At 48.9% G+C, this 15143-nt stretch overlaps 1 protein-coding gene across 4 annotated transcripts in view; it reads right to left on the minus strand.

The window, feature by feature from the left end:
• Nucleotides 1-15143, minus strand: part of MGRN1 (mahogunin ring finger 1) — a 53686-nt gene that overhangs the window by 21157 nt on the left and 17386 nt on the right. For all 4 annotated transcript variants that reach the window (XM_086692184.1, XM_086692185.1, XM_086692186.1 and 1 more), the window contains exons 2-5: nt 10035-10153; nt 8061-8149; nt 7335-7481; nt 5234-5351 (exon numbers count right to left, since the gene is read on the minus strand). In XM_086692184.1, the coding sequence (XP_086548310.1) occupies nt 5234-5351; nt 7335-7481; nt 8061-8149; nt 10035-10153 (473 nt within the window). The remainder of the gene's footprint in view (nt 1-5233; nt 5352-7334; nt 7482-8060; nt 8150-10034; nt 10154-15143) is intronic.

Here is a 15143-nt window from a genome sequence, read left to right on the forward strand (position 1 = left end):
CCCAAGCCTCAGTTTCCCTGTCTGTAAAAGAGGGATAAAAGCTATGCCCAGTGACCATGGTGGTCAACAAAACATGCCATGAACACCAGCCATGCAAAGCTTGGCATGTTCAGGCAGCAGGAGCTGAGGAGGACAGTGGCCTGGGAAGGCCTCACAGAGACACAGGCCATGGATTCCCAGGAAAGCAGGACTACAGGAAGCCATGTGCACACCAGCTGCACGCGGGGCGGTGAAGAACGTGTTCAGGACAGGACCCAGCCAGGCCGCAGGCTCACGGCAGCCTCAGGGTAACAGGGAGCCTGAAAACCAGCAAAGAAGCCACTCCAACCACTAGGACATCTCAAAAGACGCCCACACTACAATGCAGTAAAACAAGTTATGCTTATGTGGGGATGGGGCTCTATGGGAAATCTCTATGCCTTCTTCTCAACTGTGCTGTGAACCTGAAACTACTACGAAAACTAGCCTTAAAAAATAAAAAGCAAACCATAACCAAGAGAAATAAAAACACACACCCACACCAAAATTTGTATAGTGACGTTCAGAATGGCATTACTCCTAAGAACCCAAAGGTGAAGACAACTTAAGCGCCCGTCAGCCAGTGAACAGATGAACCGGGCATGGTCCAACCACACAGCGGAGTATCGTGAGCCGTGGAAAGGAATGACGTGCTGACAACTGCTACCACCTGTGTGAGACACGCGCTCAGTGACAGAAGCCAGTCACAAAAGGTCGCACAGTGTATGACTGTTTATTTGAAACTTCCAGAACAAGCACATCCACAGTGATGGAAGTAGATGAGTGGTTGCCAGGGGCTGAGGGGGAGGCTGGGGAAGGAATGTGGACAGGCAGAGCGTTTCTTCTGGGGGTGACAGAAGTGGACTGGGGTTACATGGTGGTGATGGCTGCACAACTCTATGAATACAGACCTTCTACGGTGGGGTCACATCTCGAGAAACCCCTCAGAAGTTCAAAGTATGAGAAGTCAAAAACGCACTTAATAATACACCTCGCAGAACGTGAACACGCTCAAAAACATCAGCCTACAGCGGGTAAAACCACCTAACACAAAGCCGATCTCATAATTTAGTGCTGAGTATCTCACATGATGTACTGAACACTGTAGTGAAGGAGGAAAACAGAATGGCCACCAGTTTGTGGTCATTTACGCTCGTGACCATGTGGCTGACCAAAAGCCATGACTCCTGCCGCCTGGAGTCCTGAGCGAGGACTCTATTGCTAGCCCAGGGAAAGGGGAAAATTCAGACTTCGAAGTGCAGTTTCTAGCCAATGTGCGTTGCTTCTGTACCATCGTAAATTCGAAAACTCTTAGGTTGAACCATCTGAAGTCAGGGACTATCTCTACGGTAAATATCACCAAACTGTACACTTTAAAGGGGTGAAAATTAGGCCTCAATAAGCTGTTTAAAAAAAACAAGAGACATCATATGAGGACTTTAAGATGCACAACAGATGAACATAGGGAAGGGAAGCAAAAATAATATAAAAACAGGGAGGGGGACAGAACAGAAGACTCTTAAATTTGGAGAACATACAGAGGGTTACTGGAGGGGCTGTGGGAGGGGGGATGGGCTAAATGGGGAAGGGGCCCTAAGGAATCTACTCCTGAAATCATTGTTGCACTATATGCTAACATGGATGTAAATTTAAATACATACATACATACATACATACATACATACATACATACATACATACATAGAAAGGAGAAGGCCAGAGGAAGTGGCTCTGGGAATTAAAGCAGAAAGGTAAAGCCAGCAGGCAACAATGCAGTGGAGACAAGAGTACTTATCCTCTGGAAATGTATCCACACACACTGTTCACTGCATTCATGCTCAGATAAGAGCTTTGCCTTCAAGGAGTATGTACTTCAAAGGGAAAACATAGGTTTTTGAATTTAGATAACTCATTATGTGTAATGATGTATCAGAAAATGACTTTCAATGATTGTGGGGGGAAAAAACAAGCTACAGAATACTATTTCTATGCATGACGGCATCTTGACAACAAACAAATGCACAAGAGAGAAAAGTCTGGAATACACCCCCTAAATGGTCAGAAGTGGTTGCCTCTGGAGAAGATTCAACTGGAGCGCGTTTTGCCTTACAAATTCTGTATAATTTGCACATTTTACAATAAGCATACATTACTGTTGTAATCTTTAAATAGGCAAATCCAGGAAAATGGCTAGAAAGGAGGATGGTGAGAGGGCAGTTAGCCATGTCTGGGACATCCCTGGTTATCACCACTAGGGGGGGCTCCTGGCACCTGGCGGGTGGAGGCCAAGGATCAACATCCCACAGTGCCCAGGACAGCCCTCACCACAGAGAATGATCTGGGCCCCAGGGCTCAACAGCACTGAGACTGAGAAGCCCTGGTTGAGGAAAAATCTGGGTTTGGTGCCCGAGTATCTGTCAGGCTTCTAACACCTGCCAATGTCCGCTTCAGCACCTTCGGCAGTCAATGACACAGTGACAGGACATCATAACAGCTGGCTCTCCATACAGCTTAACTTCCAGAACCTTCTACCTATGGCAAGTTTAAGCAGTTTCCCAACTATGGTAATAACTGATAGTTTCCTTTTAAAAACACATGTAGGGGCACATGGGTGGCTCCGTCAGTTGAGTGTCTGACTTTAGCTTGGGTCATGATCTCGAGGTTTGTGGGTCCGGGCCCCGCATTGGGCTTTGTGCTGACAGCTTGGAGCCTGGAGCCTGCTTCGGATTCTGTGTCTCCCTCTCTCTCTCTCTCTGCCCCTCCCCTACTCATACTCCGTCTCTTTCTCCCTCTCAAGAATAAATAAACGTTTAAAAAAAAAAAAAGAAGAAGAAGAAGAGGGGCGCCAGGGTGGCTCAGTCAGTTGAGCGTCTGACTTGGGTCAGGTCATGATCTCACAGAATGTGGTGGTTCAAGTCCCGCATCTGGCTCTGCACTGACTGCCTGGAGCATGCTTCGGATTCTGTGCCTCCCTTTCTCTCTGCCCTTCCCCTGCTGGGACCCTGTCTCTCTCTCCCTCTCAAAAATAAATAAACATTACACAAAATTTTTTGAAGAAAAAATATAAATACACGTAATAGAGGGGAGAATGGAAATGACCGCTTAACGGCTGCAGAGTTTCCCGCTGGGGTGATGAAAATGTTCTGGGACTGCACAGAGGTACGCATAGAGGACTATACTAAATGTCATAATGGTAAACTTTGTTCTGTGTATTCTATCGCCAAAAAAAAAAAAACAAAAAAAAACACAAACGAAGTGAGTTGATTTCAAAAACACACTAGCTGCGGTGATCACCAGAGAAGGCAAAGGCAAGGAAAGGTCCTGGGGTGACTCCACACTGGACAGGCCTGGAGTGGCCACCACCACTCCACGTGGCGCCTACCACCACCCCAGCCATGGCCACGTTGCCACATGCTGATGACTTGGGATGTGGGCCTCCTGAAGCTCTAAGGGAGGAAGGGGGGTGCCCGTGTGTGGCACTTCAGACTGGTTTACGAGCCAGGTGTGCCCCCAGGACAACTGGCCTCACTAGGGGCTAGCACCCGAAGTGCTGGCTGACTCAGCACACCTACAAATGCACAAAGACCTGTTCTGCGGCCAAAATACCAAGGGACGCACTACACACGGAGGTCACCAAACAGATGCGGGCTCAACCCGGTCCTCCCCACAACGACCGCAGGGTGAGGGCACCCACGTGTCTGTCTAGCCCCTTGCTGCCCTCTCAGCCCCCCTCTCTTTAAGGAGCAGCTCTCCCGCATTCACAGGAGGGCGGGCAGGACTGCGTGCAGCCGCTGGGTATCCCAGCCAGCAGCGTGTGGACACTGAGATGGAGCCACGTGCTGGAACGAGGCCGGGGGCGGGGCTGTCCCAAGGCCTGGCTGTCCAGCTCTTCCTGGGGCTCCAAAAGCCCCATCCTTCTTTCAGAAGACTTCCTCACATGAGCAGTAGAGGCAGCTTCTGCTGCTGGCCGCCAAAGCGCCCTGACGAACGAGAGCAAACACCACGGTGTGGCCTTCACCTTCTGACACAGCTCATGACCCAGAACCCACCTGCCCAGCTCCTACGCCATCCCACGCCCCGCTGCCTCCACTCCTTCCCCATAATGTACTTCAGTAATACATGACTACCTTCTTTAAAAAACTAGAGAATTCAGCCAAGTGAGAGCAGCCTGATACAAAAGGCCACCTATCATATGATTCCATTTATATAAAACATCCAGAAAGTACATGAGGACTTACCAGGGGCTGGGACTACAAACTAGGATTAACTAAGAATGGGCATGAGAGACCCTACTGGGAGGACAGAAACATTCTAGAACTGGACTGTGGTGACCACGGCATAATTCATGAATTTACTAAAAATCGCTGAATTATACACTTAAAAGGGGTGAGTTTTATGGTATGCAAATTCTACCTTAAAAGACCTGTTCAAACAACTCAGACACATATATACTGCTGGCACTCACACTATTCACGTGCAGAATGGGCTCGTGCGTGTGTAATGCAGGACTCTTTGCCTTATATCAAGACCCTGCGCAGAAATAACCACCATGTAGTTCATGGGCATCTTCTCCAGTTTCTCCTTGAGCTTTATACACACATACGGACACCTGCGGAAATGGCTTTGTGCATCTCTCTTGTCGCGTGCGTGAAATTATACTGCACCTCTGTCTGCAACAGACTCTTCTCCAGACCCAGGAGGGGCTTTCGGTACCGGTGTGTACGGTACACACAGATCCCTTCCACCTGCTGGGGCTGCACGGCATCCCATTACGGAAACGAACCACGGTGCCCATATGATCATATGGTTCCCGTAACATCAGTGAATAAGCAATCCCTTCGTCACGGACAGACAGGTTATGTCCAAATTTTGCTGTTACAGACAAAGCTCCCATTGCCATCCTTCATGTGATATAAACTGCCAGCCCCAGCCAAGAACCAGAAGGTGGAAGGGACCCTGCCAGACTGCAGTCCCACAGCCCCGACAAGGCACCACCCAAGCCGCTAACTGGAGCCTCTAACTGCTGGCGCTCTGTCCGTCCTCAATCATCCAGTCTAGCCAACACTCAAATCAAACCCCGCTCCCTGGTCCAGCGCACGCCCGACTGAGCACACATACACTCCTGAGGCTTATCAGCCACTCGAGGAATGTGAGCAGACAGGCCTGTGGCAATCGGACGGTGCTCGGGAGAGGGCTGGGACGGGGGCCAGGTTACCTCATCATCCTTCCACTCGGAGAAGTCGATCTTGAAGGAGGGCAGGGAAAACTGCTGGCTCACCCCTCTCTTGTAGTGGACGGTCTCGGACTGCAGGGCAGGGCTCCTGGGGCTGTACCTGAAGGGGCAGGCGAGAGAAAGGCCGCTGAGACTGTGCCCAGAGCAAATGGTCTGCTGTGCCCGGTCCTCAGTCTCAGTCCCCTGCCAGCCCAGGACCTGTGAGGCAGGGGCTGGCAGCCACCGGTCTGTGGGGACTGAGCAGAAATCAGACGTGAGGACCCCCTACTTCACCTGCGAGTCCTCACCCTCCCCCGGCGAGGCAGGGCCCTCGGTCTATTTGCCTCCAGCCCTGCCTGGTAACTCACCTGCTTACAAGTCCTCTGGGGCCCACACCTGCCCCACAACTGCCTTTCCAGATCTGGCTGCGCTTTTCCATTTGGCTTTTGAGGTGTGTTTACTTTAGTGAACAAACATGGGACAAACATGTGCCCGGCATGCCGTGTCCCCACAGCCCACCCTCACGCTCACTCCCTGCCACGGGCTTCTCTGTCCCAGCCACAACCCACTAAGCACTAACAGAAGAGCAGGGCATGTTCACACCCGCGTGCATGGTGTCTGTTCTTGAGTATTCACACGGCGGCCCGCCTACACCGGCTCCCTCACTACTGATGGCCCCCAGCGCTGTCCCCTAACCGCCACACGCAGGGGTGCGGGGTTCTGCAAACATTACCTGTGCTCCACTGTGCGGTCACTAACTCTGATCCGACCAGGCGACCCGCTGGTGAAGACCAGACTCCAGTATCTCGCTATTCCCAACGGTGCTTCCAGGACCCTCTCTACATACATCTTAGCCACGTATACGAGCACGTTCCCAAGGTACGTTCCCAGAAAGGGTACATGCATTTTCAATTCTGACCAACTCGGGCTTCTCCCCATTCAGGAATCCAACACACGGCGCTGACCTGCTTCCTCCACCCGCCCCACAGCAGCCACTCTTGGGGCTTCCCTCAGCCTCTTGGACAAAAGACACTCTGGAGAGCCTGACAGACTGGTGGGGGGCGGGGCTGCTCTTGTATGTACAAAGAGAGGGGGCCCCTCCACCCCCTGGAGGCCACAGGGCCTTTCTTCCCTGTGACATCACAGCCCTGAGCCTGTGATAAAGCCACAGGCTAGGACTCTGCTCCCAAGCAGACCTGGGATTTTCTCTGGGACCTCAGATCTGCCCCCTTTTCTCACTTGTCAAGAAGCAGGGAGGAGACCAGGGAAGGAGCAGGAGGGTCACGCACACTGCAGCTCAAATGGAAACAGAATTTCCAGGCTCGGATAAAGGTGCTTGGGCACAGCCTTCTGGGTCCTAGAGACGGTCTTTGTTCCGTTGACTTCTATGTCCACCCCACTCAACTCCAGCAAACTGAGAAGGGAAGCAGGCTCCCAGCCACTCCCACTAGGTCTCAGGAAGGGAAGAGAGGGGACAGAGCAGCATTTCTGTCCTCTGTCCCCAGTGGTGGAGCCCCCCGGGGGTTCAGGACAAAAGCTCCAGGGACGGCTAAGCTGTTTGCTCATGCATCCACTATCCTTCTGGGGGCACGTCTTCCAGGTCCAAATATGACACAGACCAAAGCCGAGCTGCGCACCTTGTCCTCTTGTTGCTGCAAGGGAGGGTGCGAGAGAGGGAGCCCCGAGCCCAGTGACCCGACGGACAAAGCGTTCACTCCCTGCAGGGAGTGCTCCCCACAAACCCCAGCTACGGGTTTTCTCCAACAGCAGCACCAAGGTCCTTATACCGACCACGAGGGGGCGGCTCCAGCCACCCCCACCCCCAGCTGAGGAAACTGAGGTACCAGCAGTCCCAACCCTTGACACCTAAGCTCCAGCACCAGAGCCAGTCTGGCCTTCAGGTGTTTTTCCTCCAACAGGACACAAGCGGGTATGTTTCTGCCCATCTGTCTGAGTCTGTGGTCACGCTGAAGTTACAGATTTCAAACTTTCGGGGCCAGCGAGACCCTTATTGCAAAGAAAACCTCCAAAATCTCAAACGCACAGCACGGACAACAGAAGCACAGCTGCCGGGCCAGCCGCCACCCAGGCCGCAGACACTCACACAGCCGTCCCGTTCAGGAACTCCTCCACCGCCTGGCAGTAGATGGTGATGGCCACGCGGGCGTCGGCATCAAAGGTGAACTCCAGGCTGTAGAGGACGCGCGGCTTCTCGCTGTCCTCGGAGGGGCTGTCGGCACCATCTTTGTACCTGCCAGGGAGCAGAGGGACAGAGGTGGCGGCCTCCACCCAGCACAGCAGGTACGCCCCCCACGGGGCCCCTCAGAGGCGGCTGCCAGACGCGTGGAGGCCCACTCCCTGTTTGGGCAATAAGCCGGACACTGCAGAGCCCTCCCTCCCTTGTGTCCCGCCCACAGAAAGAGAGGGGTCCTCTGGGTTTAGACACAGCCCCAGACGTCTTCCAGGTTTAACGTGGTTCTCAGCCTCCTGACGTGCGAGGCCGGATTGCTGTTGGTCGTGGGGCCGTCCCGTGCACTGTGGGGTACTCAGCAGCATCCCTGGTCTCTGCCCCCACAGGCCAGGGGCACCCAATCCCCTGAGTGAAAGCGTCTGTGGACGCGGACCGACATCCCTGGGGGCACGGCCCGTTTGAAGACTAGATTCCCATGAGCTGAGCCCTCTGTACTCACACCCTAGGAGCCCCTCTGGACTCGAGACCTGTCCGTGACCTTCTGGCTCCACAGCTGAGGGAGCAGGGACTGGGGCCACTAGCTGCTGCCTCCCCTCGCAGGCATCTGTGACCACAGCATGAGGCAAGGCGAAGGCTCACCTCACCAGTCGGAGAGAGTCTTTCCGGATGTTCACCAGGCTCCTCAGTGTCTTCACCGGCTCATGGGGGGCGGGGGTGACGTAAGGAAACTAGAAGGGAGAAACCCAAAGCCATGCCCGGTGATCCCCAGGATGTGACAGGGATAGAAAACAGGGATAATTGGAGCACAGGCACGACTCTGTACACCCCAGCCCTTGTGCTCATTCGTACAGAAGGAAACCACAGGCCCAGCAGCCGCCACAAGGGACAAACAACAGGGACCAGAACCCTTAAGGATTCTGGCCACATAGATCCAGCCATGGTCCTCCGATTCCAGGGGGACTCTCAGTAAGCATAACCTGGCCCGAGGGACCCTGGGGCTCTGAGGCCATGTTCCCAGAGGCGGGACCTGGTGCCCACTGCTGTCCTGAATAAAGTGGGCCTGCAAGGTAAGGATGATGCTCAGGAGAGACTCTGGAAGGGACTCGCACGCAAACACGCGCACGCGCACGCACACACACAGGGGAGCACTGGAAAATGGGAGATCTCTGGGAAATGTGCTGCAGCGGCATCAGCTCCTGCCCATGACAGTGCAGCACAGCTCTGGAAGATTCTGTCCTTGTGGAAGCTGAGGGAGGGAGGCACAGAGGACTGGAACCCCTTCCCGCCACTGCAGGGGAGTCTACGATGGCCTCAAAAGAAAAGTTTAAACAATAATAGATTTACGGGAGGTCTGTAAGAGCCAGGCCCTGCCTGCGAGCTGAGGCTTCGAAGACGGAAGGTGAGGTTGCTACTCTTGCTCTCACAGACTCAGGAGGGCGGGGGACTCAACACAACCTGGAAGCCCCAGTGGTCCCATGGGTCGGGGAGGGCAGCACTCGAGGCCAAAGCTCCTTGCCTCCCACACACTAAAGGATCAAGATTTCATGTCAACCAGCTGTTCCACTGCTAAAATAGCCTAAAGACCCCCGGGCCAGTGGACATCTCATCCCCTGCCAGGACCAGGGACACCCCAGGACTCAGCAGCCTTGGGAAATGGAGTCCAGCATCTCCTGAAAGAGACGGTCTCCTGCCTGGCTCCTCACCCACACCGAGGCCCACCATTTTAAAGTACAAGACCCAGTCCCCTGGTCAGCACCCCCTCCCCAGAGGCCCTCACTAGTCCCTCTCGGTCTCTTTTGTCTCCATTCATGAATCTTTTCTTCACTGCCTGCACCCCAGGAGGGAAGAGGGTAGGATATGTCCTCCATCCCCAGCCCCTGGAGGAGTCCTAGGCACCCAGCAGGTACCAAATGTGTGCTGGACAAATGGACAGCAGCATGTAAACGTGAGCTTCCCTGATGACTAACGAAAGTGAATTTGTAAAAATGCTCACTGGCCATGTGCATGTCTCTTTTGGGTCACAACTCTCACCCACTGTTCTACAGAGTGTGGCTTCTGTTTTTTCTTTTTTAAAGAAAGTCATCCAAGGGGCGCCTGGGTGGCGCAGTCGGTTAAGCGTCCGACTTCAGCCAGGTCACGATCTCGCGGTCCGTGAGTTCGAGCCCCGCGTCGGGCTCTGGGCTGATGGCTCAGAGCCTGGAGACTGTTTCCGATTCTGTGTCTCCCTCTCTCTCTGCCCCTCCCCCGTTCATGCTCTGTCTCTCTCTGTCCCAAAAATAAATAAACGTTGAAAAAAAAAATTAAAAAAAAAAAAAAAAAAAAAAAGTCATCCAAGAGGCCTGGGATCAAATCCATAACTATCCATAAGCCCCATAGCCTGGCTGCATTGGGCTCAGCAGTGGCTACCCTGTCCCCCAGTGAGCTATCTGCAGCCATCCAACCTCTAAGGGGGCAGTTCCAGGACATGACCCCTGCACAGACATACACACATCCAGCCAGTAGCTCTGCCCATGTGAGGTGACTCAGTGCCTGCTTATCCTCAAAGCTAGCTATGGATAGCGGAGGGGAGGACCTCGCTGCCACTGCCCACGTGCCTACCCCACTGTGACCCACCTGGACCGGTCGATTGCCCAGGAAATTCAGATCCATGTTCTCTCCAAAGAGGTAACCTTCAGGGTGAGGGGTGTCGAATTTCTCACCTCCCATGAAAAAGTGAGAGGCAAAGTAGTTTCCTGGTTAGAAAAGGAAACACAATTGTAGATTATAAGGCTCGACACAGCCCAGGGGAAGCCAGTGATGGTTAACAGGCTCAGCACTGAGAACAGCTCCATTTGGAGAGAAGCCTCGCAGGCTGTCCTTACCACTCGGCTCTAGCCCCAGCCTCAGCCCTTCAACCTGGCCCATTCAACGTCTGCACCCCAACACCCTTTGTGCTCCCAGACCTCTCTTCCCTGCTCAGGGGCATATCAGGTCTTCTGGTCCATTAACCTTTCCTTCTGTGGCAGTCGGAGTTGTGTGCTCCTCAAGGATATGTCTCAGTTCCACACCTACACCTGTGCATGTGACCTTAGTTGGAAATAGGGTCTTTATAGATGTAATCAAGAGGAGGTCACACTGAAGCACAAAAGCAGTAAAAATAAGTGTACCTGTAGAACTCAGTCAAGGGACTCACAAAATAAAAGGCTATAAAGTATGACACCATTTACCTAAAACATGGGGAGGAGAGGGCTAAAGAATGGGCTCAAACTTAAATGACCAGCAACTTCATACAGACTGCTATATGCAGAAGAGGTGACATACAAACCGAATGGTAACCACAAATCAAAAACCTGTAAAGACATGAAAAAAATAAAGAGGAAGGAACCCAAGTATATCATAAAGAAAGCCAACTAACCATGAGAGAAAAGTGCAGGAGAGGAATGGAGAAAAACAACCACAAAAACAATCACAGAACAAGTAACAAAAATGGTAATACATACATACTTATCAACAATCACTTTGAATATAAATGGAATGAACACTCCAATCAAAAGTCAAAGGGTGACAGAATGGGTAAGAAAACAAGGCCAATCTGTATGCTGCCTATAAGAGACTCATTTCAGACCTAAAGACACCTGCAAATGGAAAGTGAGGGGATGGATGAGCATTCATCATGCTAATGGTGTGAAAAGTAATCTGGGGCAGCAATACTTACATGGGACAAGATAGACTTTAAAACAAAGAGTGTAACGACAGACAAAGAAGGGCACTATATAACCAGAAAGGGGACAAACTAACAAGAAGTAAATATCTGGCAACCAAATACACAAGTTAATAACAAATATAAAGGAAGTAATGGACAGTAATACAATAATTGTAGAGAACATTAATAACCCACCTACATCAATGGATAGATCATCCAAACAGAAAATCAACAAGGAAACAGTGGCTCTGAATGACACACTGGACCAGATGAATCTCACAGATATATTCAGAACATTCCATCCTAAAACAGCAGAATACACATTCTTTTCAAGTGCACATGGAACATTCTCCAGATTAGATCACATTAGGCCACAAAACAAGTCTCAACAAATTCGGAAAGATCAAAGTCATTCCACACATCTTTTCTGACCACAACACTATGACACTAGAAGTCAACAAGAAAAAATCTGGAAAGACCACAAATACATGGAGGTTAAACAACATGCTACTAAACAATGAATGGGTCAACCAATAAATCAAAGAAGAACCTTAAAAATACATGTAGACAAATGAAAGTGAAAACACAATGGTCCGAAATCTATGCAGCAAAAGCAGTTCTTTTTTTTTTATTTAAAAAAAAATTTTTTTTCAACGTTTATTTATTTTTGGGACAGAGAGAGACAGAGCATAAACGGGGGAGGGGCAGAAAGAGAGGGAGACACAGAATCAGAAACAGGCTCCAGGCTCTGAGCCATCAGCCCAGAGCCCGACGCGGGGCTCAAACTCACGGACCGCGAGATCGTGACCTGGATGAAGTCGGACGCTTAACCGACTGCGCCACCCAGGCGCCCCAGCAAAAGCAGTTCTAAGAGGGAAGTCTGTAGCAACACAGTCCTACCTCATGAAGCAAGAAAAATCTCAAATAAGCAACCTAATGTTACACCTAAAGGAGCAAGGAAAAGAAGAACAAAACCCCAAGCCAGCAGAAGCAAGGAAATAATAAATGTCAGAGCAGAAATAAAGAAAATAGAAACTAAAAAAAAAAAAAAAAAAAAAAAAAAATAGAACAAATCAATGAAACCAAGGCACCAGTTCTTTGAAATGATCAACAAAATTGAGAAATCTTTAGCAAGACTCATCCAAAAGAGAGAGAGAGATAGAGAGAGAGGACTCAAATTAATCAGAAATGAAAGAGGAGAAGCAACAATCAGTACCAAAGAAACATGAAGGATTATAAGAGAATATTATAAACAATTACATGCCCACAAACTGGACAACATGGAAGAAATGGATAAACTCCTAGAAACATACAACCTCCCAAAACTGAATCAGGAAGAAACAGAAAATTTGAACAGACCAATTACCAGAAATGAAATTGAATCAGTAATCAAAAAACTCCCAACAAAAGTCCAGGACCAGATGGCTTCACAGAGGAATTCTAACAAACATTTAAAAAACAGTTAATACTTATTCTTCTCAAACTACTACAAAAAATAGAAGGAAAGCTTCCAAATTCATTCTATGGGGCCAGCATTGTCCTGATATCAAAACCAGATAAAGACACTACAAAAAAGAGAAGTACAGGCCAATATTTCCAATGAACACAGATGCAAAAATCTTCCAAAAATATTAGCAAACAGAATCCAACAATACATTGTCAGGCTCTGTGCTGACAGCTCAGAACCTGGAGCCTCCTTCGGATTCTGTGTCTTCCTCTCTCTCTGTCCCTCCTCTACTCACATTCTGTCTCTCTCTCTCCTTCAAAAATAAATAAACATTTAAAAAAAATTAAAAGACTCCAACAATACATTAAAATAATCATTCACCACAATCAAGTGGAATTTATTCCCAGGATGTAAAGGTGGTTCAATACTCACAAGTCAATCCATGTGATACATCACATCAAAAAAACGTAAGATAAAAGGATAAAAACCGTAAGATCATTTGAAAAGATGCAGATACAACATGTGACAAAGTACAACATCAATTCATGATGAAAACCCTCAATAAGGTAGGTTTAGAAAGAACAAACGTCAACATAATAAAGGCCATCTACGAAAAATCCACAACCAACATCATCCTCAATGGGAAAAAACTGAGAGCTTTCCCCTAAGATCAGGAACAAGGCAAGATGTCCACTGTCACCATTTTTACTCAGGATAGTACTGGAAGTCCTACCCAAGCAATCAGACAAGAGAAGGGAACAAAAGGCAGCCAAATCATTACGGAAGAAGTAAAACTCTCACTATTTGCAGACGACATGATACTATATCTAAAAACCTTAAAGACTCCACCAAAACAGCTACTAGAACTCATAAATGAATTCAGGAAGGCTACAGGATACAAAATCAATGTACAGAAATCCACTGCTTTCTATACACTAATAATGAAGCAACAGAAAGAGAAATTGAGAAAACAATCCCACTTACAAGTACACCAAAATAATAAAATACCTAGGAATAAATTTAACCAAGGAGGTGAAAGACCTGTACTCTGAAAACTGTACAATACTAATGAAAGAAACTGAAGATGACATAAACAAAAGGGAAAACATTCCATGCTCATGGATTAGAAGAACAAATATTGTTAAAATGTCCATACGACTCAAAGCAATCTACAGATTTAACGCAATCCCTATCAAATACCAATGGCATTTTTCACACAACTAGAACAAAGAATCCTAAAATTGGTACGGAACCATCTAGAGACCCCAAATAGCCAGAACAATCTTGAAAAAGAGAAACAAAGTTGAAAGCATCACAATTCCAGATCTGAAGATACATGACAAAGCTGTCGTGATCAAAACGTCTGGTACGGGCACAGAATAGACAACGTAGATGAACGGAACATAACACAAGGCCCAAAAACAAATCCACAATTATATGGTCAACTAATCTTTAGCAAAAGAGGCAAGAATATGTCATGGCAAAGGGACAGTCTCTTCAACAAATGGCTCTGGGAAAACTGGACAGTGACATGCAAAAGAATGAAACTGGACCACTTTCTTACACTAGACACAAAAATAAACTGGATTAAGTTTCTAATGTGGTGAGACCTGAGTGGCATCTCGGTGGCCCAGTCGGTTGGGTGTCCGACTTTGGCTCAGGTCATGATCTCACAGCTCGTGAGTTCGAGCCCCACGTCGGGCTCTGTGCTGACAGCTCGGAGCCTGGAGCCTGCTTCGGTTTCTGGGTCTCCCCGTCTCTCTATGCCCCTCCCCCACGTGCACTCTGCTTCTCTCTCTCTCTCTCTCTCTCTCTCTCTCTCAAAAATAAATAAACATTAAAAAAATTTTTAATAAATGTGAGACATGAAACCATAAAAATCCTAGAAGAAAGCACAAGCAGTAATTTCTCTGACATCGGCTGTAGCAACAGTTTTTTAGATCCGTCTTCTGAGGCAAGGGAACAAAAGCAAAAATAAACTATTGGGACTACACCAAAATAAAAAGCTTCCATACAGCAAAGGAAATTACGATCAAAGCTAAACAACAACCTACTGAATGAAAGAATTTGTAAATGACATATCTGATAAGGGGTTAGTATCCAGAATATAAAAACAACTTATACAACTCAACACCAAACAAAACCAAATAATCCAATTAAAAATAGAAGACACAAACAGATATTTCTCTAGAGAAAACATACAGATGGCTGACAGACACATGAAAAGAGGCACAACATCACCCACCATCAGGGACATGCAAATCAAAACTACAATGAGATATCACCTCATACCCATCAGAATGGCTAAAATCAACAACACAAGAAACAACAGGTGTTGGCAAGGATGTGGAGAAACAGGAACCCTCAGTGCACTGTTGGTGGGAATGCAAACTGGTGTAGCCACCTGGAAAACAGTATGAAAATTCTTCAAGGGCACCTGGTTAGTTCAGTGAGTTAAGTGTCCGGCTTCGGCTCAGGCCATGATCTCCCGGTTCGTGGGTTCGAGCCCTGCGTCAGGTTCATGCTGACAGCTTGGAGCCTGAAGCCTGGAGCCTACTTCAGGTTCTGTGTCTCCTTCTCTCTCTGCCCTTCC

This window comes from Puma concolor, chromosome E3, assembly GCF_028749965.1.
Source record: "Puma concolor isolate L17-30 chromosome E3, mPumCon1.1.hap2, whole genome shotgun sequence".
In the NCBI taxonomy this organism is placed as follows: Eukaryota; Metazoa; Chordata; class Mammalia; order Carnivora; family Felidae; genus Puma; species Puma concolor.